The following is a 26,544-nucleotide window of genomic DNA, read 5'->3' on the forward strand; positions in this document are numbered from 1 at the left end:
ATCAGTAATTGAAGCCAGGTCCCCTCATTGGAAGTGCAGAGTACTAATCGCCAGACCACCAGAGAAGTCCCCAGATTGACTTTGAATGTTTTTTCCACTAGAAAGTGTTTGATTATGTTCTCTTTATTTGCATGCATCTACATTAATAGCTTGATTCAAAGTATATTGTATAATTCATAGAAATAGCGCAGTTAAGCCAATTTGAACATCTGTACTGTGCTCAGTCACTTGAGTTGTGTCTTTGTGACCCTGTGGACTGTAGCCCGGCAGGCTCCTCTGTCAATGGGATTCTCCAGGCAAGAATACTGGAGTGGGTAGCCATGCCGTCCTCCAGGGAATCTTCTTGGACCATGGTTGGACCTGCATCTCCTGCATTGCAGGCAGATTCTTTACTGCTGAGCCACTGGCTCACCCAATTTGACCTTCTCAGGAACATACATTGTTAGCTTTTACAAATTAAGGTCGGTTCCCTCCTCTAATAGATAGGGAACTAGGAACATAGTTGATTTGGATAATGATTATTATAAATAACTTTCAGTTAGCTAGAGCACAGGCCTTCTTCTTTGCCTCCACCTCAGTCTTTTTATGATAGCAGTATGCATTTTCTTCTTGCTGTTTGTTTTTTTCTTTTTTTTTGAGGTAATTGTAAATTCACTTTCAGTTGTGAGAAATAATGTAAGAGTCCACGTGCCCTTTGTCCAATTTTCCCCAGTAGTAAGTAACAGACATCACAGCCAGGATATTGATTGACATAAGCAAGATACAGAACATTTCCATCACCACAAGTGCCCCATATGTTGCTGTTCTATTACATACCTACTTTCCCCACCTAACCTCTTCCTTTGCAACCACCCATGTTTTCCTCGTTTCTATAATTTTGTCATTTAAAGGATGTTATGTAAATGGAATCATACAGTATGTAACACTTAGGGGCTGGCGTTTTCCCCACTCTGCCTGATTCTCTGGGGACTCATCCACGTTATTGTGTGCATAGGTAGTTTGTTCGCTCTAATGCTGATAAATGGTTTGTGTTGTGGATACACTACAATTTGTTCAACTGTTCACTTGTTGAAGAACATCTGGATTGTTTTCAGTTTGGGGCTACTATAAATAAAACTACTAGAAACATTCATGTACAGAATTTTGTGTGAACATAAATCTCCATTTCTCTTGGATAGGTTTAACTGCTGGATTGTATGGTAATTGAAAGTTTAGTTTTTGAAGAAACTGCCAAGTAGTTTTCTAGTTTTTGCATTCTTATGAGCAGTATATGTATGGTCCACTTTCGCAGCATTTAGTATTGCCCTAGGTTTTGTTTTAGTCATTGTGATATCTCATTGTGGTATTAATTTACTTCCCCCTGTTAGCTAATGATGTTGAACATCTTTTCATGTGCCTAATTTCCCATAGGCATGTCCTCACTGGTAAAATTTCTCTTCGTGTCTTTTACCTGTTTTCTAATTGGAACTTTTTTTTTTTTAATGATAAAATATATATAACCACAGGAGAAGGAAATGGCAACCCACTTCAGTACTTTGCCTGAAAAATCCCAGACTGGCCTGGCAGACTACAGTTCATGGGGTTGCATAGAGTTGGACAAGACTGAGTGACTGAGCCTGCATGCTTGCATGCATACATAATAATTTCTAAGGGCAATTCAGTGGGATTAAATATTCGTGTTGCACACCCGTCACCACTATCTATCCCTAGAGCTTTTTTTTCATCTTCCCAGACTAAAGTCTGTACCCATAAAACAATAATGCCCTCTTTCCTCCTAGCAACTACTGTTGAGTTTAGAGAATTCTTTGTATATTAGATCCTGGAGAAGGAAATGGCAGCCCACTCCAGTACTCTTGCCTGGAAAATCCCATGGACAGAGGAGCCTGGTAGGCTATAGTCCATGGAGTCTGAAAGAGTCTACACGACTGAGCAACTTCACTTCACTTTCACTTGCATATTAGGTACTAGTCCTTTGCTGAATTTGGAACATGCTTTGAAGATAACTTTCATTCTCTAGCTTATCTTTTCATATTGACAGGGTCTTTTGCCGATCAGAAATTTTTAATATTTCAAGTGTTTTGTAGTTTTCAGAGTATATGTTTTATACATTTTTGAAATCATTCATCAGTATCTTACTCTTTTTCATGCTATTATAAATGTAGTTGAATTTTCTTTTCAAGTTTCTTTTGTGGGTTGTTCTTTGATCTTATTCTTTTTCATGCTATTGTAAATGCAATTGAATTTTCTTTTAAAATTTCTTTTGTGGGTTGTTCTTTGTAAGTACATGAAAATGCAGATTTTTTTGTATCCTGCAACCTTGTTAACTTGTTTATGAATTCTAATCTTTTTTTAATGGATTCTTTAGATTTTCTACGTGTAATATTATACCTGTAAATAGATATAGTTTTACTTATTCTTTTCCAGTTTGAGTGCCTTCTATCTCTTTTTCTTTCCTAAGTTTACCGGATAGAACATCATATAGAATTGGTGGGAGTAGACATTCTTTCTTATCTTGTTCCTGATTTTACAGGGAAAGTTCAGTCTTTCACCACTTAATGTGATGTCAGCTATGAGTTTTCCATAGATGCCCATCTGGTTTATTGAGTGTTTTTATTATGAAAGGGTATTGGTTTTTTCGAAGTCTCTTTCTGCATCTCTTCAGATGATCATGTAGCTTTTATTTTTTATTCTATTAATATGGTGTATTACATTAGTTCATTTTCAGATTCTAAACCAACTTTGCGTTCCTTGGATAATTTCTACTCTGCCATGGTGTGTAACTCCTTATCTTTGGCTGGATTCCTAGTTTTCTTTTTTGCTGGATTCCATTTGAGGGTTGTTTTTTTTTTTTTAATGTTCTTAATAGTGTTATACCTTTTTCTGTGGCTCTGTTTTTATAGCCTGCTTCTCACAGGCAACATTTCTGAGCCAGAGTTCTGAAGCTAGAGTGAGGACAGAGGTGTGCTTACTTCTCCCACTCTAGAAGCTGAGCCAGTGGGAGTGGGAGTGTTGGGGGCTGTAGCCTCAACTCTTTTCAGTTGGTCTTCTGAGGCCTGGAACTTCTGCTTTATGAGTGACTTGTGACAAGGGTGATCTGGGCCCCAGTTTCTTCACATGCTGCATCAAAGGTAGAGCCTTGGGTCTGGATGGAAGAAGGGAATCCCTGCCTCTTGGCCACATATACCTGAATTTAGCCTAGCCACAGGTATCTGGGAGCAGGGTGAGAAATGCTGCAGTCTTGTTCCTCTTGGGAATATAGCCCTTTTCCTGGGAGCTGTGGGAAATGGGAGTCTTATATGCTTGGGTGCATCAGTCAGAAGTGGAATTGCTGTATCACTGCTCTTGGTTCACGTACCACAGACTCATTGTCGTTACCAAATTTCATTACTGTTTTTCATTTGCTATATGCTCTTAGAATCATTTCCAGAGTCTAAACTGTTGCCTTAAAAAATAATGTTCACAGTGTTACTGGAGAGCAGATCTGTAGAGCTTCTCATTCTGTCAACCTGGGAATTGATTTTCAGACTACTTTGGGCTTCCTGATGGCTTAGCTGGTAAAGAATCCACCAGCAATGCAGGAGACCCTGGTTCAATTCCTGGGTTGGGAAGATCTCCTGGAGAAGGGAAAGGCTACTACCCACTCCAGTATTTTGGCCTGGAGAATTCCATGGACCGTATAGTCCATTGGTTGCAAAGAGTCAGGCACGCCTGAGTGACTTTCACTTTAAATACCCACAACTAGCGCTGATTTGTGCTATTCCATATAGTACTTTGTCATGTAAAATAAGATAATTGTGTTTTGATAAACAACACCATCTTTTCTGAAATGATATCTTAAGAAACTAGTTTTTAGTCATATATAGTAATTTGAACATCCTTGTTAACCTTAAAATGTACAGTTTTAAGCCTAATTTACTACCATTAAATTACAAATTCTTTGAAGCTATAATCTCTTCTGCTTACATGGTTCTCAGATTTTCCATTTTGAAAATTAAATGTTGCCAACCTATTTTAGTACTTTAAAAAGGTAGATTGAACATTAATAATACTGTACATACATGTGATAATGACGAAAGTCTTTCCCCTCAGTTTTCTGTTTAGAAATATACTGTTACTTCATAGGAGAAAGCTATACACTATTGTTGTAAAATTCTTTGAGATATGACAGATAATGTTAATTTTACTTACTATGTGGAAAAATGAATTCTGTATACTCTTAGGTCTGGAGAGAATGATGTGGAATACAACAACATGGAATTGGAAGAGGGAGAACTCATGGAAGATGCAGCTGCAGCAGGACCTCCAGGTACTGGAGCCAAACCCCACAGCCATCCTGTCTTTTCTTTCCTCTTCTTTGACTGTATTATATTTTAATATGTGGCAGCCATTGCACTACATTGTTCATGGTGTTAGAAGGACTGTATTTAATGTATGGATTTTGGAATATTACTAATAGTATTTAGAATAGTAATAGCTAAAATTTGATGCATTCTTACATAGCAGGCACTATGCAAAAGCACTTAATGTGTACCTTATCTCATTTACCTATAAAATTCTTGGAGGCAGATTTTAATATTATCTTCTTTTTGTAGCTGTAGAAACTGATGTGCAAAGGAATTAAGCAACATGTTGTCGTTTTACAATTAAGTAAATGAAAGAGGAATTAGAGTTTTTTGTTTATTTGAATCCAAAGCTCATGATCTTATCCACTATTACAAGCTTACTTTTTATGATACATAAGTTTTGTTTGTATATCTACCTCTACTATAGATTAATTAGAATAGAATCACTGAATCTTTGAGTTACAGAAGACGTTTTGAGAACTCAGTTTATATGGAAAAAGCTCAGAGATTTAGTTGGTATAGCTAGACTAGAACCTCACGTCGTCGTCTTGAACCTAGCTTTTTGCTAAAGTACACGGCCGCTCCTGGGATAACCAGTTTTAAGTAGTAAGGGTTTCTTTTGTTTTCTTGGACCTATTCAATTGAGCACGGGGATTTTGGCTAGATCAATTATCAACTAGTTTTTTTGCTGCTTCTGTTTTACCTGCATCGCCCTTGGTATGAACATTGGCATGTTCTGTAGCATGCTTGAATATCTGAAGACCTCTTTAATACTGCTCCTTAGCATTTCAACTTCCACTTCTGCACTGTACTCCTGTCTCTCACTTTATTTCTAGGTGATCTCAGTCACACCTGTATGTCAGTTCTGTTTGTATGCTGATTACTCCCCTCTCCATCTCTAGCCTTTATTTTTCTCGTGACTTCCAGACCGATGTAGTGGTTTGGTTTTGATGTCTCAGTCTTAGATCTCCTAAACAGAAATCATTACCTTTTCATTTTCAGGCTTACCCATCAGTGATGGCTGTCATCTTGATGATGAGTAGTGCTGTATATTCTTCACCTTTCCTCTCCTTCCACTCTCCCTTTAATATGTCACCAAAATCTGTTGATTCTTCCTCCTAGATAGTGAACACATTTGTTACTTCACATTCCACTGCCATTTCTGGAGTCGGCCTGTGTCTTTCAACCTGAATGAGAGGCTATTTGGGTTCTTTGTATCCATTTTTGCTCCCATCCATTCTGTCTCCCATGGCATGAGTTGCGAATGAAGTGACTTTTTATTCCCTTCAAAATAATATCTGATTATACCCCTTTTCTCCTTAAAAACCCTTTATTTCATTCCATTTACTTATAGGATGAAATCCAAACTCATTAATATGGTATACAATGGCCTTCATGTGCTGACTCCTGCTCATTTTTCCCCCAGCTTTAAAATGTATAATTGAGAAAAATTGTGTATGTTTAAGGTGTACAGCATGACGGTTTCAGATAAATACACATTGTGAAATGATCAGCATGATAACGCCAGTTAGAATTCGTTGCCTCACATGGTTACCTTTTTTTTTTCTTTCCTCTTCTCTACCCGACTCCCCTCTGATAACAGCCTGTTTGTTTTCTGTGTATTGACTATTTCTGGTTTTGTTATGTTTGTCCATTTGTTTTGTTTCTTAGATTTTACATACAGATATTACATAGAAGTGAAGTCATATTTCTTTATCTTTCTCTGTCTTACTTATTTCATTTAGCATAATACCCTCCAGGTCCATCACGTTACAAGATCAGGTAATGGAAAGTCTTATTTGCCTGGCTAAGGAGCTTGGCCTTCTATTCTGTGGAACCACTAAAGGTCTTTAAGAGTGAATGTGATCAGATTTGTCTATATAGTGAAAAATGGGTTAAAGGTGGATGAGATGAAATTGGATACTACTGTGAAAGTTCTCTGGGAGTCCAGTGGTTAGAACTCTGTGCTTTCACTGATGAGAGGATGGGTTTGACCCCTGGTTGGGAAACTAAGATCCCACAGGCTGCACGGTGTAGCCAAAAAAATACAAGGAAATTACCTCAATATTCCAGGAGGGACAGTTTGAGGGCCCAAAATAAGGCAAGAATAGTAGAGGCAGAGAAGAAGAAACCTTTTGAGAGATGTTAAATAGTAAGACACTATATGACTTGGGAGTGTCTTACCGGCTGGATTGGAGTCGGTGGTGGTGTGGGGGTGATTCCTTAAGGTCTCTAGTTTGGGCCTCATTCCATAAGCTAGTGAGTCTCGGAGCAGAGGATAATATATTCAGTATGATCCATGCTGATATTGATGGGCCAGTGCGACTCCCACGTTACGATCTCCAGACCCATGTAACTGGCTGCTTGGAAGACCACAGATGTGCAGTCCGGGTAGTAATATGCATTGTTTTTTAAAAAAAATAAGCATCATCAGGGCTTCCCTGGTGGCTCATTGGTAAAGAATCGCCTGCCAATGCAGGAGACGTGGGTTCAGTCCCTGGTCTTTGGTGAGTTACTAAGCCCGTGCTCCACAACTATGGAACCTGTGCTGTAGAGCCCAGGAACTGCAACTACTGCGAGCCCGTGTGCCACAGCTGCTGAAGCCTGTGTGCCCTGGAGCCCTTGCTCTGCAGGAGAAGCCACCACAGTTAGAAGCCCGTGCACTGCAACATAGAGAGTAACTGCTCGCCACAGCTAGAAAAAACCCTCACGGCAACGAAGACCCAGCACAGCCTGCAAAATAAAAAATTATTTTAAAAAGATTTTTAAAAATAGGAGTTGTAGTTTTTATTCATTGAAATTAATAAACTAATTAAAATATTATTTACAAGATTCACCCATTATATGTAAAGAATTTCTACAAATCAATAAGGAAAAGATGACAGCCTCTTTAATTTAAAAAAATAGGCAAAAGACAAGAATAGACACTTCACAAAGGAGTCTATCTAGATGACCAGTACACATTTTTAAAGATACTGCTTTTGTCAGAGAAATGCAAGTTGTGGTGCTATTGTTGTTTATCCTACATGAAGTTTCTTGAGTTTTTTGGATGTTTACATGAATAGTTTTCATTATATGTAGGGAATTTTTACCCATTTTTCTTTGAATAATATTCTTTCTCCTTTTTTCTAACTCCCATTACGTGTATGTTGGTACACTTGGTGGGGTTTCACAGGTCTCTGAGACTCTTCATTTTTCTTCATTCTTTTTCAGGGAATGCCAGATAAAATCCACATTATGATACCATTGAATACCCACTGTAATGGCTAATACTTTTTAAACTGGCAGTACTAAATGTTGAAAGCATGTGGAGAGATGGAAACTCTGATAGCTTGCTGGTAGGAATGAAAATGATAACTCTACTTTAGAAACTGTTGGGCAGTATAGGCTAAGGCTAAATATACACATCCTATGACTTTTCCACTTCCGACAGAAGGGCGCTGGTATTTGCCAGTTGAGTTTTACAAGATAATTTAGAGCAGTATTGTTCTTTTTTAGGTGATTTTGTTTTCTTGTATTTTTAATTTTAAAAAAGTAAATGTAATTTTTAACAAAGAAAGTCAAAAACTATAGAAGACTGGAAAGGTAGTTTGAGTCTAGACTGTGTAGGACCTCAAATTTTTGCTAATACATACAAGCACTGTAGTAAAATCAAGAGCTCAGATAGATGAGTGTGACATTTTAGCAGGCTTAATCTGGCTTGGCTTAGGAAGAGAGCATCCATTTGCTTTTTTTACGAGTTTTTTTTCCCCATGTGAAGTTCAGGAACAGTTTTCTGCTTATAAGTTCAGTAGCTTTATTTCTAGTAGCAAAAAGCAACCCAAATTCTTTCCTAATAGAAATAAAGTAGTTGTATATATTCATATTTTATAGCACTGCACAGAAATAATGAAAATGAATAAGCTGCTATATATAGCAATATAGATGAATCTCATGAATATAATACTGAGCAAAGAAGCAGAATATAAGAATATAGCTGTATCATTGCATTTAAAAAAGGTTCAGAAACAGGCAAACTGATCTATGATGTTTTACTCTGGATGGAAGTTACCTTTGGGGAGGATGGTAAGTGAGCAATTTTAGGAGGCTTGGAGGAATCTTGGGGTGCTATTAATTTGTGATCATTCACTAGGCTTTATGGACTTCCTGGTGGCTCAGCAGTAAAGAATTCTCCTGTGGTGCTGGAAATGCGGGTTCAATCCCTGGGTTAGGAAAATCCCCTGGACAGAGGAGCCTGGTGGACTACAGTTCATGGGGTTGCAAACAGTCAGACATGACTGAACCAATTGAGCATGTGCTCATGCAACTAGGCTGTATGAGACAGACTCCACACACTCCCCAGGTTAATGGCAGTATTAACTCTTAGAGGGGGAAACTGAAATAGATGCTAAAATCTCTGATGCCTTTGGATGAAATGTGATACTGTGTGGAAGGATGGGAACCTGGGAGGGATGGAGTAGCCAAAGGACATGAACCACAACAGAAAGGAGCTTTGCTCATTGGTGAGAGTAGTGAGTGACCTGGAAGAGTGGTTAGAAAACAGAAGACTGTTAACACTCATTTCTGTACTTGGAGGTCCATTTAACATGAGAGAGAAACAACTTTTGTTTTTGAAGAACCAGATAGTTGGGCAATCGATACCATAATCTGGATGAACCTATTTACTGTATAATCAGAACCACCTGAGTAGCTTTTTGAAAAAGTCCTGGATCCCCCTCCAATATCCTCATTCAGGACATCTAGAATAGGGCCAGGAACCTATCATTTTAAAAACTCCTCCAACTGACTTATATGCAGCCTGATTTGGGAACTTCCTAGTAAAGGAAAAGAGCTAAGGAACAGTTTCAAGGGGGAGAGGGAATAGTTTTCTGTCTTATAAAATAGAAGTTGCAAAAACAAAAAATAGGAGTTGCAGTGGTGTGTACAGAGGGTGAAAGAGAAATTGGCAATGGGATAATCCTTAGAAGAGGAAGGACAAACAAGTAGAAGGTAAGGATGTGAGGATGTGAATATAGATGAAAAACATGTAAGTAAATAACTGGCCTGAAGCTTCTGAATAATAAACTTTTCTCCTAAGTGCCCCCCATCCATCTCCATCTCTTTAGAAACACCCTCATGAATAGTCAGGACCTGATTACTTCATGTTATTTTTATATTATCTACTTTAAGACTTTGCATGTAACATTTTTTAATGTGTTTTTCTTAAGAATATATTTAAATAACTTTATTTAAGGAGGTCAGTTTTAACCAACATTTCCATACCTAATACTTCTTAGACATTGTACTAGGCACTGGAGAAAAGTCAGATGATTTCCTTGGGTTAAGGAGCTTTTTAAGTTCAATATAGGTAATACAGATTGACCGTGTTCTCAGATGTCATATTATGTATCAGGCATTAATAGGTTAAGTCTAAAATATTCAAATTGTAAGTTTAGTATTTAATCAAACTAGAAAAAATGTCTTGCCAGACGGTCATGATCTGAGTATTTTACTGTTCCTAGACCTGCAGATTCCATTTTGGTGTCTAGATCCTTGGGATCTGTTACACCAGGGGGCTTGACTTTCATCCAAGACCTCTGGGTTGTAAGAAACATTGTCCTTTTCCTTAACCCTTATTCCCCAGTTGTGTATATTGTACATGCTCTCGCCTTTTTATTTCTGGGGTTTAGGATGGGGCTTCCCAGGTGGCGATAGTGGTAAAGAATCCACCTGCCAGTGCAGGAGATGCAAGAGACATGGGTTTGATCCCTGGGTCAGGAAGATTCCCCTGAAGGAGGAAATAGCAACCTTCTCCAGTATCCAGTATTCTTGCCTGAAAAAGTTCATGGACAGAGGCTCCTGGCAGGCTATAGTCCATGGAGTCGTGAAGAGTCTGACATGACTGAGCATGCACGCAGGATGGGGTTGTGGGTAACTCCTAAATTTTGAGTAGTAATGAGGCCAGTGGTCATTCACTGTTCTTTGTACACTTCTCTGGCGATACGGTTTCTTTGTGCGTCTCATCATGAACACCAGCTCCTAAGAGATAGGTCCATAAGTATTCAAACAACATTAACCAGTTTACTTTTTTCTTTTAAGTATAGTTGAATTTGTCCAATTACACGTAGCTTTCATTTTCTGTATCTCTTTCTTTTGCAGGTGGTAACCATGGCTATGTGGGTGCCAGTAGCAGAATGTCAAGAAGAGCACACTTGTGCTCTGCTGCTACCAGTAGTTTATTAGACATCGATCCTTTAATTTTAATACATCTCTTGGACCTTAAGGACCGGAGCAGTATGGAAAATTTGTGGGGCTTACAGCCTCGGCCCCCTGCTTCACTTCAGCCCACAGGTAAAATATGAACAGTAATTTTCCTTTTTTCTGTGCTTCTCCAAAAGAATTCTTAAATTTAAATTCCGATATCTTAAGTGTTGGAACATGGTATGTTTCTGTCACAAATTGATTTTTCGTTGTATTTTATAAAAATATATCAATTAAATCAGTTTTTTGTTATTGTTCAAAGGTATTTTGTACAAAAATAATGTCAAAGTGCCTGTAAAAAGGTTTTGATATGATTTGCCTTGTAGATTGTGACTACTGGGCAGTTTGATCCATGTGAATTACAGTTGTCCTCTTTGTGAATGGACTTAAAGTTTCGCAGGCCTCATGAGTACCTTGATGTCTAAGTGGGACTGTGTGTTAAGAAATAGAAGGTTTACTCATGCTTTGATGTTCAGTAGCCTAAAAATGTATACCAGTTAGCAGCAGTATTTTTAAAAAAATTATTTGTTAAATGAAATTACATTTGTGTTACTGTAATATGATATATACACTTACACAAATTTGCAAGTATAGTCACATGTGGACTTTTTAAACTTTAGACACAGGTTTTCCCATTTTTAAACTTACACCTGTTAATTTTATTTTTAAAACTTGGTTGTTTTGGATCTTTGTTGCTGTGCACAGATTTTCTCTAGTTGTGGACATCAGGGGCACGTTCTAGTTGCAGAGAGTGGAGGCTACTCCCGAGTTGCGGTGCACAGGTTGTAGGCACACAGGCTTCAGTAGTTGCAGCAAGCAGGCTCAGTACTGTGGCACACGGGCTCAGTTGCTCCACAGCACGTGGAATCCTCCCAAACCAGGAGTTAAACCCATGTCCTCTGCATTGGCAGGCGGATTCCTAGCCACTGTGCCACCAGGGAAGTGCTAGACATTTACTTTTAAATGGCATACTTTGAAACCATTTTTGTTGGAAAGCTTTCTAAAATAAACTGAACATTTTTCCTACCTTCCTAAAAAAAAAAAGTAGTACTTTACAAATCAAATCCGTGATTTAGAACAGTGATTTTGATGCTTCTTTATAGCAGCAGAACTCACTTTTCAAGTAGAGTTTAAGGCAGAGCCTCAGTGTAGAAAACAGAAATAGAGCTACTCTAGTGGAAGATAGATCAGAACTTGGATTATTTAGTTCTCTTTGTTCCTAAAGTATACTTCCTGAAAGCCTGGGTCCTCAGTTTGAAAGACTGTCTCCAATCAGGCTAAGAAACAGTTGCCTTTTTCTATCATTCAAGTACATTTTGTATTATGCTGGTACAAAACAGCACTTATCACATTGTATATGATTTTTTTCTGAGGCATTTTTATTGTAGAAAGTTAAAATGTAGAAAATTATAAAGAGAAAATTTAAATTACACATAGTTCTTGTGATCAACAAATGCCCTTTAAAAAAAAACTTATTAGCAAAGATTTTGCTTAAATTATAACCATTGTTGTTTGCAAAGACTTAGTGAAGCAAACAAGTTCTGAACCTCCAGGTGGATGTATACATTGTTTTAACCTTTTTGAAGGAAAATTTTGTAGTAGATGTAAAATACCTCTATCCTTTAATCCTATAACTTCATTTTTAGGAGTATATTCCAAAGAGAAAACAATCAGAGTTCTTTGAAAATACCCAACAATACAATTATGGTTGAAAAATTACAGTTGTCCAAGGAATAGCATATTTTATAGACAAGTAAAATATTGTTTTTGAAAAATTCAGTGTCAGAGAAAAGAATGTAAACTACATAAACAGAATAAGATCTCTGTTCTCTGAAAGTTTTCTATTAAAATGGATAATATAAATGAAATGAATTGAGTTTTAGATCAAAATGATAAAGTCTATGACAAGGGGGATGGGGTATGAAAGAGAGAGGAAGAACAAGGTTTGGATTTAAGCTATTGAGTTTGACATACCAGCGGGATATCACAGTAGAGATGCTCAGCAGATAGCTAAAAATTAAGACTGAAATATAGGCAGTTATCTGCCGAGAGGTGATGCTAAGTAATTAAAACGAAGGGAGTAGAAGATTTCAGGAGAAAGAGTTTCAAGAAATCCTTTAAAAGGGCTGCTGCTAAGTCCCTTTGGTTGTGTCCGACTCTTTGTGACCCCATAGACGGCAGCCCACCAAGCTCCCCCGTCCCTGGGATTCTCCAGGCAAGAACACTGCAGTGGGTTGCCATTTCCTTCTCCAATGCATGAAAATGAAAAGTGAAGTCGCTCAGTCATGTCCGACTCTTAACAACCCCATGGATTGCAGCCCACCAGGCTCCTCCATCCATGGGATTTTCCAGGCAAGAGTACTGGAGTGGGGTGCCATGGAACATAATTATGGTGAACATCTGTTGTTATTGCGTGTGTGGAAGATGAGCCAGATGAAGAGGCTTTGGAGAGGAGAGAGAAGAGAGTCATGGAAGCCAAGTGAAAAATGACCTTTCTGTGAGAGGGTATTTAAGGCTAACGTTACAGAAAGATCCAGGTTTCTTTTATTAAAATGCTTGCTTGAATTTTAGTGTTCATTTTGTATTCTTTGTGTATTCTTTCCTTCTCGATCTGTATATTTTCATTTCCGTTTCTTGTCTTATTGCATTAGCGAGAACTTCCTGTAGCAGTTGTAAAGGAGTGGTGAAAAGATGTCCCTGATCTTGATGGGAAAGCGTTTAAGTTTCTCACCAGAAAGTATAATACTAGCCGTAAATTTTCCATAGATATTCTTTTATCAAGCTGAGAAAGTTCCCCTCTATTCTGAGGTTTTATTGTGAATGGTTGCTGGATTTTGTGAAATGCTTTTTTTTTTTTTTTTTTGCATCTATTGATATGATGTAAATAGATTACATTAAATGATTTTCAAATATTGAACAAGCCTTGTATACCTGGGATAAATCTCACTTGGTTGTCATGTATGGTTTTTTAAATATATTGTTTAATTCAGTCTGCTAATAGTTTGTTGAGGGTTATTGGTATCTGTGTTCGTCAGAGATACTGGTCTGTAGTTTTCTTGTAATGTCTGTCTGACTTTGATATTAGAATAATGCTGGCCTCATAGATTCAGTAAAGAAGTATTCCCTCTGCTTCTTGTGGAGACTGTAGAGAATTTTATAATTTCTTCTTTAAATGTTTGGTAGAATTCACCAGTGGATTGATTTGGGCCAGATGCTTTCTGTTTTAGAAAGGTATTGTTACTGACTGAATTTCTTTAATATATACAGGCCTATTCATATAGTCTGTTTTTTCTTCTGTGAGTTTGGCACATTGACTTTCAAGGAGTTACATCTAGGTTATCAAATTTGTTGGCATGGAGTTGTTCATAGTGAACACCTGTCACGTATCAGGCTTACTCTAGGTTTTTGTTCTTAACCACTGTTTCATAAAAGGGACATCATAAGGGGCATCAGGGTATGAACAACAGATAGTGTGGCTGAACCTGATTTTGAGGTACGCGCAGTGGTAGATAGAAAGGCAAGTTGGATCTGTTCTGTGAAAGGCTTGCCCGAGGAATTTATTCATAGTGAACAGTGGGTAACCATTGTTTCAGTTTAGGAATAGTTTGATTCAAACTATATTTTAGAAAGCTTGCAGTGTTAAGAAAACTATCAGAAAGGAAAATTTAATCAGGATACAGTTGTAGATGTTTATTGTCATTCCCAGTATGAGAGGACAGATTCATATGTTTCTGTGTATTTTCTCAGTCATTATAACATGTGGAGCTGGGGTAAGATCTTCAGGATTTTTTGGCATTATAAAAATTCTTTTAAACCTCTAGGGAACAGATTAACCTGGGCAGTGGAGAAGTAGTTTACTTAGAGCAAAGAGTTATACTTGTGGAGGTAGAGTTTATGGGGCTTGGCAACTAATTGTAATACGGTAAAGAGGACTTTCCAGATGGCTCAGTGGTAAAGAATCCACCCACCAACACACGAGGCGAGTTTGATCCCTGAATTGAGAAGATCCCCTGGAGGAGGAAATGGTAGCCCACTCCAGTATTCTTGGCCTAGGAAATCCCTTGGACAGGGAGCCTGGCACTCTACAGTCCGTGGGGTCGCAAAAGAGTCGGACACAACTTAGTAACTCAACAGCAACAACAACAGAGCACTCTGAAGTAGCTTAGGTTACCAGAAGGGGGGTGGTGGAATGGACACTGAAGTCTGAAGGAGGAGCTGTGGATAACTGTCATTCTTGAAAGAGGCGAATGAGTGTTATAGATGAGACTCTCAGTTCTTAACCTTATAACTTGACAGATTCAGAAAGGCTTCTCGTCCTCAGTGCGGTGAGTATCCTTGTCAGGCTCCTGTGGTACAAGATTCCATAGCACTTTTACACTCTCCCGTCTTGGCACTTACCACACAGTACTGGAATGGATTTTCATTTTTTCTCAGCTGGACTGTGAGCTTTGTGAAGGCAAAGACTGGGTGTTTGCCCTGTTCACTCTTGTATGCCCTGCCTAGCCCAGTGCTTAGCATTTGATTGGGCTTACTTTTAAAAATTCTTGTCAGTTTCTAGTAATAGTAAACTAAATCATGTGGGTTAATACAGGTTTTCTTCTTTAAGTCCAGGTAGATGTAGGGTGGGACATGATAGCCACAAAGATTTTATTTAGCAAAACATTTTGAATATTTTGTGCCATAGGCTGCATGGCCTAGAATGCAAAGATCACTAAGATGTAATCTCAGCCTCTAAGTTATTCACATTCTACTTGTCTGTCTTCCTTACTGTAATATAGTGTGCTCTACAAAATTAGGTAAGAACTGATTTGAAAGGAGGGGAGCAATTGGTGTGTTTAGGTGCTTGAAGAAGGAGACATTTCCGATCAGACCTGGTAAGTCTGAGTTAGCAGCAAGAGCAGAGGGAAGAGAACATGTGAGAAGGGTGAGGACAGAGCATGGCTGCCGAGCGGAGCTGCAGGACTAGGGGCACTGAGCCACCGAGAGGCAGAGGGGAAAGCCGCGGAAGTGGAGGTGGCATCAGATCATGCAGGGCCTGTGTGCTCTACTCATATTTCCTCAGTGATCCTAAGCAGGAATGTAACATCTGATTTGGGTTTTAAACACTGCTGTGATACTTTGGTGGACAGGGGGTTGAATGTGAGCTACGCTGTGCAGTGCTTTCATAGCCATTGGATCTCCTGAGCCTCAGGACAGCCCTGTTACAATATATATTATTGTCTTCATTTCACAAATAAATAAATGGACTCAGAAGCTGGAAGATTTAAAGAAAGTTACAGCAATTAAATGGTTGATCTGAGACCAAATCCTGGGTTTCTAAAATCTCTCCTAATAGTCTATTGTGAATGCTTTCAGCTGCAAGTAGCAAAATCATGCTAATCGTGGCTTAACTAACAGGAATAAAGGCACTTTGTTATACATACTCCATCTGGAGGTTAGTGATTCCACGTGCATCAGGTATTTAAAGGCAGGGCAAGGGATGGTCTTCCTGCAGTTTTCTTGCCTCTTCTGGCATGACGTTAAGATGACTGCCACAGTTTCAGGCATCATTTAGGCACAGGAGTGTGTCACTGTCAGGAAAGAAAAGATGGGATGTAAAAGACCTATTCCTGTGATGCTGGAGAGCAAAGTATTAAGACTCTGGAGGCAGACTCCTTGGTTTGAATTCAAGCTCCTCTACTTTTAGCTGTATCCCCAACATAATAAAATCTCCCAGTCAGAATGGAGGCTCTCTCTCCCCTCCCCCCAACTTTGGCTGAAATTCTAAGTCATGTGCCCACTCTAAATGCTCCAAGAGGAATAAGCTTAGACCAGTCGTAGGCTCGTACCCTCTGGGGCCAAGCAAAGGACAGCTCTCATTGCCCTCAGCAGTGCTGGCCTGCCTAACACCTAAACACAGGCTGGGCTCTGCAGGCATGGTGGAAGTGAGGGAGTGGCTGTTGAACACACCGTGGTGTCTGCCTTTTCCCTCTCTTACGGCATGGATTGTTGCAGTGTGTGAGCAGGGTCAGCTGTCATTCCTGCTAGGAAAGGACTTGTTCTTCTGTCTAGTTAGGGTACCTCTTAAGGAGTTTAGGGGTGTTTTTGGGGGTGAGGAACTTGATTTCTTCTTGCTTTGAGTCAGTCATAATGTTCTTTGATTTCCAGAATCCCTAGATTTCCAGAATCTTTTCTCTTTCTTGCATAGAAATTGTGTGTTTTTCCTTGCTCATTTCTCTCTTTAATATTTGAGTTGGGGAAAAGAAATTAAAAACAACTTCAACTACTTTCTCTTAGAAGAAACAAAGTATTATTAATGACTGCAAAGACTCACTGACAGGGAAGTAATTTTTTTTTTTTTCCAATGATATTCCATTGCACTTAATGGAGAAGGCAATGGCACCCCACTCCAGTACTCTTGCCTGGAAAATCCCATGGATGGAGGAGCCTGGTGGGCTGTAGTCCATGGAGTCTCGAAGAGTCAGACATGACTGAGTGACTTCACTTTCACTTTCATGCATTGGAGAAGGAAATGGCAACCCACTCCAGTGTTCTTGCCTGGAGAATCCCAAGGATGGGGGAGCCTGGTGGGCTGCCGTCTATGGGGTCGCACAGAGTCGGACACGATTGAAGCGACTTGGCAGCATGGCACTTAATACCTGCATCCACATTGGATAACAGTTCAGTAAATCACCTTTTTAAAATGAGTTAGACTGTATATTTTATATACTATGTATAACATAGTTGACTAAGTGTTTGGCTTCTAGGTTTATGCTTTTTCTGTTTTTTTTTTTTTTTAATTGTGAACATACTAAAAGCTCAGTATAGAAAATTTGAGAAAAGTGAATAAATATAAAAAAGAAAGCACATTTAGAGTTAAATGTATAATTCAGATTTGAGTTATTATAATGTGAAGAAATAGAGAAAAACAATAGAATGGGAAAGACTACAGATCTCTTCAAGAAAATTAGAGCTCCCAAGGGAATATGTTACGCAAAGATGGACACAGATGAAGAACAGAAATGGCAAGGACCTAAGAGAAGCAGAAGAGATTAAGAGGAGATGGTAAGTACACAGATCTATACAAAAAAGGCCTTAATGACCCAGATAACCACGGTGATGTGGTCACTCACCTAGTTTCAGACATCCTGGAATGTGAAGTCAAGTTGGCCTTAGGAAGCACTACTACAAAGCTAGTGGAGGTGATAGAATTCCAGTTGAACTATTTCAAATTCTAAAAGATGATGCTGACAAAGTGCTGCACTCAATATGCCAGCAAATTTGGAAAACTCAACAGAGGCCACAGGACTGGAAAAGGTCAGTTTGCATTCCAATCCCAAAGAAAGGCAATGCCAAAGAATGCTCAAACTACCATACAGTTGCACTCGTTTCACTTGCTAGCACAGTAGTGCTCAAAATTCTTCAAGGTAGTCTTCAACAGTATGTGAACCAGGAAGTTCCAGATGTACAGGCTGAAACCAGAGATCAAATTGCCAGCATCTGTTCAATCATAGAAAAAGCAAGAGAATTCCACTAAAACATCTACTTCTGGTTCATTGAGTAGGTTAAAGCCTTTCACTGTGTGGATCACAACAAACTGGAAAGTTCTTCAGGAGATAGGTATACCAGGTTACCTTACCTGCCTCCTGAGAAACCTGTATGCAGGTCAGCAAGCAACAGTTAGATCTGGATATGGAACAACAGACTGGTTCCAAATTGGGAAAGAGTATGTCAAGTGTGTATATTGTCACCCTGCTTATTTAACTTATATGCAGAGTACCTCATGTGCATTGCCAAACTGGATGACTCACAAGCTGGAATCAAGATTGCTGGGGGAAATACCAATAACTATGGATATGCAGATGATACCACTCTAATGACAGAAAGTGAAGAGGAACTAAAGAGCCTCTTGATGAGGATGATAGAAGAGAGTGAAAAAGCTGGCTTAAAACTAAGATCGTGGCATCTGATTCCATCACTTCATTGCAAATAGATAGGCAAAAAGTAGAAACAGATTTTATTTTCTTGGGCTTCAAAATCAGTACAGACAGTGACTGCAGCCATGAAATTAAAAGACACTCCTTGGAAGTAAAGCTTTGACAAATCTAGACAGCGTATTTAGAAAGCAAAGACATCACTTTGCCAACAAAGGTATGTGTTGTCAGAGCTATGGTTTTTCCAGTAGTCATGTATGAATGTGAGAGTTGGACTATAAAGAAAGCTGAGTGCCAAAGAATTGATGCTTTTGAGCTGTGGTGTTGGAGAAGACTCTTGAGACTCTCTTGGACTGCAAGGAGATCCAACCAGTCAATCCTACAGGAAATCAACCCTGAATATTCATTGGAAGGACTGATGCTGAAGCTGAAGCTCCAATACTTTGGCCACCTGATTGGAAGAGCTGGCTCATTGGAAAAGATCCTGATACTAGGAAAGATTGAAGGCGGGAGGAGAAGGGGGCGACAGAGGATGAGATGGTTGGATGGCATCACCAACTCGATGGACACGAGTTTGAGTAAACTCTGGGAGTTGGTGATGGGCAGGGAGACCTGGCGTGCTGCAGTCCATGGGGTCGCAAAGAGTTGGACAAGACTGAATGACTGAACAACAACTAAACGTGACCCAGATTTTAACTTTGTAGGTGTCAATAGAGTTATGATACTTGTATCTGTTTTCATTAATTGAATTTAATGCATGCTTTTATTGTTGGTACCACCTAAAGAGCTTTAGGTTACTTGCACCTCAAATTTGCCTATATGCACAGTACAGAATGGCTTCATGAATGTTAAGGTCTATGTTAATGTGACTTGTTACTTCCTCTCTGCAGCATCGTATTCTCGAAAAGATAAAGACCAAAGGAAGCAGCAGGCAATGTGGCGGGTTCCCTCTGATTTAAAGATGCTCAAAAGACTCAAAACTCAAATGGCTGAAGTTCGATGTAAAGCTGATATAAAGAACACACTTTCAGAAATAAAGAGCAGCAGTGCTGCTTCTGGAGACATGGCAGCGAGCCTCCTTTCTGCTGACCAGGCAGCCCTGGCCACATGTGGGACCGAGAACTCCAGCAGATTACAGGAATTGGGAATGGAGCTCTTGGCAAAGTCATCAGTTGCCAGTTGTTACATACGAAACTGTAAGTGAAAAAGATCCGCTTAGTTTTATTTCTCCATGTGTCATTTGGGAAACTTGGGGAGAGGTTATTTTCAGAATAATAATATTTAAATATCTCCCTCAGTGTTACTTAGGACTACAAATACATACAGCTTTTTCTTCCATCCAAAACTGACTTTGTATATTTTCTGCTATATAACAGAGTTAACATTTCTTGATTGCTTATTCTGTATTGGGCAACAAATAAGACAAAATCTTTGCTCTCATGAATCCTGCATTCATTACTCATGTGATAGGAATTGGACATTAAAATGTGTAGACAGGTAAAGATTATTTCTGTAGATAAAAAGTCCTGTGAATTCCACAGCAGAGGAGTGGGGTGGGGAGAGCAAGTGAAAGAAAGTCCCTCAAGAGGCAAGCGTTGAACTGACACCTGAAGGTTGAGGAGTGGGAGCCGTGCGGAGGTCTGGGGGAAGCATTCTTCAGGGTAAACAGAACGGAAAATGCAAAGTCACTATCAGGATTCACTCTACATGGCTGAAGGCTGAAGGAAGGCCAGTTTGGCTGAACATGGTGAACTAAGCAGAAGTGAGGGTAACAGGAGATAAAACGTCAGAGAGACAGGATCTTGATCAGGTGCAGTTGCTTAGTTGTGCCTTGACACTTTGCGACCCCATGGACTGTAGCCCGCCGGGCTCCTCTGTGGGATTTCCCAGGCAAGAATACTGGAGTGGGTTGCCGTTTCCTTCTCTATTAGATCACATGGGTCTTATAAGACCTCAGTAAGCAGTTCGAGTTTTATTCTGATTTTGGGGGGAAGTCTCTAGACAATAAAAATCAGAGGGGTGTTTATGATCTGATATACTTCTAAAACAAAGATTGCTTTGTTGTGTGGAGAGGGTCTGAAAAGGATTGAGAGTGGAAGTTGTGAGACCAGTTCGCAACCTATAGCAATAGCTTGTATGAAATACTCTGACTTACTCTGGAGTTTCTGCACTGAGTAGGTGGACTTGCTCATAGTCTAGCAGCCTTTCTTTACCGAGGTTCCAATCTTTTTTTAAGTCTCCCAAGGATGATATATAACTCGTGCTACTCTAGATACACAGGAGAGAAGTTCATCTGTTACATACAGTGGATATTTTAAACCATGAGGGCTCAGTTCTTTCCCACAAACCTGGTAAGAAAGGGTTTAGGAAAAGAGAAAAACTAAGAATGATGTTTAAGTGTTTGGTCTAAGCAACTTAGTGACTGGTGGTATCGTTAACTGAGATGCAAGTTAAATAGGAAGAAGCAGGTGTGGGATGGTGGGCCATGGGGTATCATGGCAGGAATTTTTTGAACATGTTCGGTTTGAGATGTCTGCTAGATCCAGTAAAATATCTCACAGGCAGTTGAATGCTTTCGTAAATCTGAAGTATATGAGGGTAAAGCTGGATATAAACAGTTGGGAGTCAGCAGTGTCAGATGTTGTTTAAAACCAGGGATCAAGTATGAAGGGAGTTTAAATGGAAAAGAGAAGTTTTGGTTCTGGGCACCTAAACATTTAAAGGCCTGTTAGGGAAGGTAGCAAAGGAAATTGAAAAGAGCAATCATAAGGTAGAGAATAACAAAAGAAATGAAATCCCAAAAAAAATTTTTTTTTAATGCATCTCAAAAAAGGTGGAGTGGTTGTCTATCATTGAGAGGCATCAAGATGAAGGTTGGACGTGCCTTTTTGGAACCATTCCCATGGAGGGGTATAGCAGAAGTGAATGAGTTGGGAAACCAGAGCATGACTGCTCGGCTCCTTCGAGAAGCGTCACATAAATTGGGTGGTTCCTGGAGGGGTGGTGGAATTAGGAAGGAGTTTGACATCTGTGTCTTGTTTTCCTTTTCTTAAACATATCTGCTTTTTTTACCTGGATTTTTTTGGTGGTAAAATATATATATTAATAACATAAAGTTTACTATCAAACTTGTTTTGTTTTGTTTTTTTGAGAAAAAAAAGACTCCTTTATTTTTGTCATTTTTCTCTCCTTTTTTCTTTTAGTTTTATTGAGATGTAATTAACCTACAGAACTGTATAAATTTAAGGTGCATAGAATAGTGATTTGGCTTACATACATCAAGAAGTGATTACCACGATGAGTTTAGGGAACATCCATCCTTTCATAGATAAAAATTTTAAAAATAAAATTTTTTTTCATGTGAAAATACTTTTAGGATTTATTCTGTTGACGGTTTTCATATACTTAATTATTGTTAGCTATATAATTCAGTGGCATTAGATACATTTATGCTGTTGTGCAACTATAACCACCATTCATCTCAACTTTTTCATCATCCCTAACTAAAATTTTATATACTTTGAGTAGTAACTCGGTATTCCCGGTTTCCCATACTCTCTGGTAACCACTATTATACTTTCTGTTTCTATAAACTTGATTATTCTAGATATCGCATATAAGTGGAATCATACAGTATTTGTCTTTTTGTGTCTGACTTATTTCACTTCAGCATAATTTCTTCAGTCTTCATATTGTAGCAAGTGTCAGAATTTCATTTCTTTTTAAGGCTGAGTAATACTCCCTTTTATGTATATGTATGCTATAGTATGTTTATCCATTCATCTCTTGATGGACATACGGATTTTTCCCACTTTTTGGCTATTATGAATAATGCAGATATGAAAATGTATGTGCAGCATCTGTTCAGGTATCTGCTTTCATTTTTTTGGAGGGTATTTACCTAGAGTGTGATTGCTGATTCATATTGTAATTCTGTGTTTAATTAAAAAACATTATTTTAATCATGATAAATTTTACCACATTTTATTAAAATAACCTTTTTAAGTGTAGTTATCGTTCCAATTTTAGTATATGTGCTGCCGAAGCGAGCACTAAGTGTAGTTATCAATGGCATTGAATATTACATGCATATTGTTGTGCTACCAATGCCAACATCCACCCACAGAACTTTCTTTTTATCTTGAGAAACTGTCTCCATACCTATTAAACGATTGCTATCTCTTCTTTCTCTCTCGATCCCCTGGTAGCCGTCTATGAATTTGATTACTCTGGGTACCTCATATAAGTGGAAACTTATTTTATTTGTGGTTGGATTATTTCACTTACCATAAGCTTCTCAAGGTTCATCCATGTTCTAGCGTATGTCAACATTTTCTTCTCTTCTATGAATGAATGCATAATATTCCACTGTGCGTTTGTTTTGATGGATACTTGTGTTAATCATGTATGTGAGGCTTTACTTCTGAGCTTTCCATATGTGTGTTTATTAAAATGAGATATATTAATGCTGGATACTGATGGCAATAATATAGCAGAGATGAATAGGACAGGGTAATTGCCAAATACATAGAATTCTTTTGAATAGAGGTGATGATGTAGTCGAAAAATGAGTAAAGGTTATGATTAAGTTATTAAGGTAAGAAGCAATACCAAAGGACGATAAATATATTAAAAGATACTCAACCTTATCTAGTTGTCAAGGAAATGACAATTTTAAACCAAAAGAAGTAAAGCTTTTTGGATGGACTTCTGCAGAAAACTTGTGTTACATGTTCCTTCACATACTTCCCTTGTTGTCACTTGTTTTTGTTTTCTGCTAAACATTAAGTTTTAAATTCTTTATTTTCAACATCTATTAATAGTATTCATTCTTTGAGGGTTTAATGTTTTAATTTGAAGGCCTTTTCAGCTCTAAAACAACACTTAACTTTCTTGATTCTGTTTTTATTTTTTAACTTTTTTACATTTAGTTCATTATTCCATATGTAACTTGTTTTCCATGACAGTGTGTAAATTCAGTGTCCACCCTGCCCAACCCACCCACCAAAATGAAACATGTTTTTTGAAGAGTCTCTTCTGTTCAGCAAAATGAAATTCATTTTTTATATTATAGACCAAATTCTCATACTTACATAGTTCTGTTTTTAAATTCATTCATACAGTTGGACCAGGTGAAATTGCCAGTGGGATACTTTTTTAAAACCTACAAAACAGCAGTTTAGTATTGTTAAGCTAAATGTTTGTTCCGTTGTCTACCAGACCCACATTCCTTTTTCTTAACCACTGTAGTTGTATAGTTTATAATGCCGTGATATGTTTGCCTTCATTTTGTTTTCAAGATGTCTTTGATGGTTCTTACATGTTTACTTTTCCAGAAAAACATTTTGACTGGAATTATGTTACATTTAATGCATTAATTAACATTTAATTTGAGGAATTGACATCTTTTAAGTATCAAAGCATTCAAATTGAGTAATGTGGTGTTTCCATGTATTCAAGCCATCCCTGGTGGTTCAGATGGTAAAGCGTCCACCCACAGTGCAGGAGACCTGGGTTTGATCCATGGGTCGGGAAGATCCCTTGGAGAAAGGAATGACTACCCACTCCAGTATTCTTCCCTGGAGAATTCTGTTTTTCAGAGGAGCCTGGTGGGTTACAGTCCATGGGGTAACAGAGTCGGATACAACTGAGCGACTAACAGTAATTTTCTGTTGCTGCTGCTGCTGCGTTGCTTCAGTCGTGTCCGACTCTGTGCAACCCCATAGACGACAGCCCACCAGGCTCCCCCGTCCCTGGGATTCTCCAGGCAAGAACACTGGAGTGGGTTGCCATTTCCTTCTCCAATGCATGAAAGTCAAAAGTGAAAGTGAAGTCGCTCAGTCGTGTCCGACTCCTAGTGACCCCATGGACTGCAGCCCACCAGGCTCCTCCGTCCATGGGATTTTCCAGGCAAGAGTACTGGAGTGGGGTGCCATTGCCTTCTCTACACACATATATTTCTTCAGAGTTTTAGTTTTCCTCATATAAGTTCTGTGTATGTCTTGTTAATATTAGTTTCTAGATACATTGTAATTTAGGTTGCTATTGTGATAGGATCTCTTTTTCCTTCCATAATATTTTCTAACTGTTGGTTATTGGTTATAGGAAGACTGTTGGTTTTTATATGTTTATTTTGTGTTTAGCCCACTTAGTGAGTTTTTTAAAGTCTAAGTTTTTTAGTCAATTATATTGAATTTCCTAAGTATATAGTCATATCATCAGCAAAAGTCATAGCTTATCCACTCCTTTCCTGCTTATTTACTTTTCATATTGTATTGTCTAGGCTGGGATCTTGGAATGATGTTAACTAATAGCAGTTACAGAATTTTTGTAATGTTTTAAACTCTATTTAAGAATTCCTTAGTTTTTTATCTCATTAAGTTCAAATTTTGCTATATGTTTCAAAAGGTAGTTTTTATAGAGTTGAAAAAGATACCCTTTTCCTAACCGCAGTAATGGTTAACATTTACGAAGTGTTTATTATTTAACGGATACTATTCTAAGTAGTCTAAGTCACATGTATTAACTCATTTAATCCCAACAATAACTCTGTGAGGCAAGTTAATTTTATCCCCACCTTACAGAAAAAGAAACTGAGGCACAGGGCATTAAAGGTTCCTGGAGTTTCACAGTGCTAAGTGCAGAGCCAAGAATTTGAACCTTAGAACCTGTGACTTCCACCATTTCACCCAGTACTTCTTTTCCTATTGTGAATGAAAAATGTGTGCCATAGCAGTAAACCAAAGGCTGTTACAGCCTTCAAGCCACTACACCTTCCTGAGGGAACTCAGAATGGGAGAGTCTTAAAGGAACTGTTGATGAGAAAGAACAGGATACTGGCCCTAGCTTGCTGAGTGAAGTGAAAGTGAAAGTTGCTCAGCTGTGTCCGACTCTTTGCAACCCCATGGACTATACAGTCCATGGAATTCTTCAGGCCAGAATACTGGAGTGGGTAGCCTATCCCTTCTCCAGTGGATCTTCCTGACCCAGGAATCGAACCAGGGTCTCCTGCATTGCAGGTGGATTCTTTACCAACTGAGCTATCAGGAAGCCCTTAGATTGCTGAAGTGCATATTAAAGGAATGATTTCAGTGAGCTCAGACTCTTGCATCTTCCCATATGTAGAAAAGTGCTGAATTCATTAACTTGCGATATCTTGTGTTTTTTTAATTAACTGTTATCTTTTGATGTTCCAGTTACCTGATGTTTGTTGCAAAAACCCTTATATTTTTCCTCCCTTGACTTCAGAGTAGTCCCTCAGAAGTCCTCAGAAACTCCGCCAAATAAAACATAATTCTCAACTTTTAGGTTGTACTTTTTTTTTCTGTCAACACTACTTACTAAGAGTTTTTCTAAGTCAAGAGGTTGTATAGAATGATATCAAATGCTTGTTGTCATCTGTCAAAATAATCATATTTTGCCCTTTTACTTTGTGAACACAGAGAATGATGTCATTTAATACTGACCATTCCTGGAATTCTAGAATGAGTCTGTCTACTTGGTTGTGGTTTGTAATCTTTTAGTACACGGTTGACTCTGAGCAGCATGGGTTTGCACTGTATGGTCCTCCTATCCACAGATTACTTTCAGTAAATCCACAGTTGGTTGAGTCTTTGGATGCTGAATTACTGATAAGGAGGAATGACTATGAAGTTATGCCCTCGTTCTTGCACATGTGGGATCTTAGTTCTTCAACCAGGGATCAAACCTGTGCTCCCTGCAGTGGAAATGTGGAATCTTAACCACTGGACCACCAGGAAGTCCCAGCTAATTCTTAGGATTCTTGAATATGTAGTAAATAAGTAAAATAGAGCTATACTTTCATTATTCTTTCATTAACGTATTTTAGTTGTGATTTTATGCCAATCTCATAGAATAAATTCAGAAGCCTTTGTTCTTTTCTATGCTGAGAAATTATTTTAACATGACATCTGTTTGTTAAAAGTGTAATGAAATTCATCTATAAAACTATTGAGTAATTCTTCGGGGAATAAAACTTTTAACAGCCTTTTTCATTTCTGTGTGTTTACTGGTGTCCTCATATTTCT

At 38.5% G+C, this 26,544-nt stretch overlaps 1 protein-coding gene across 16 annotated transcripts in view; it reads left to right on the forward strand.

Moving 5' to 3' along the window:
* TRIM37 (tripartite motif containing 37) overlaps positions 1 to 26,544 on the forward strand; it is a 151,244-nt gene that overhangs the window by 92,357 nt on the left and 32,343 nt on the right. For 10 of the 16 annotated variants that reach the window (XM_086360614.1, XM_086360616.1, XM_086360619.1 and 7 more), the window contains 3 exons: positions 4,221 to 4,306; positions 10,482 to 10,673; positions 19,387 to 19,692. In XM_086360614.1, the coding sequence (XP_086216740.1) occupies positions 4,221 to 4,306; positions 10,482 to 10,673; positions 19,387 to 19,692 (584 nt within the window). The remainder of the gene's footprint in view (positions 1 to 4,220; positions 4,307 to 10,481; positions 10,674 to 19,386; positions 19,693 to 26,544) is intronic. The other 6 variants (XM_086360621.1, XM_086360625.1, XM_086360620.1 and 3 more) reach the window with 1 other exon arrangement.

Source organism: Bos grunniens, chromosome 19, assembly GCF_055505025.1.
Source record: "Bos grunniens cultivar Pamir isolate PY7600 chromosome 19, Bosgru_T2T1.0, whole genome shotgun sequence".
In the NCBI taxonomy this organism is placed as follows: Eukaryota; Metazoa; Chordata; class Mammalia; order Artiodactyla; family Bovidae; genus Bos; species Bos grunniens.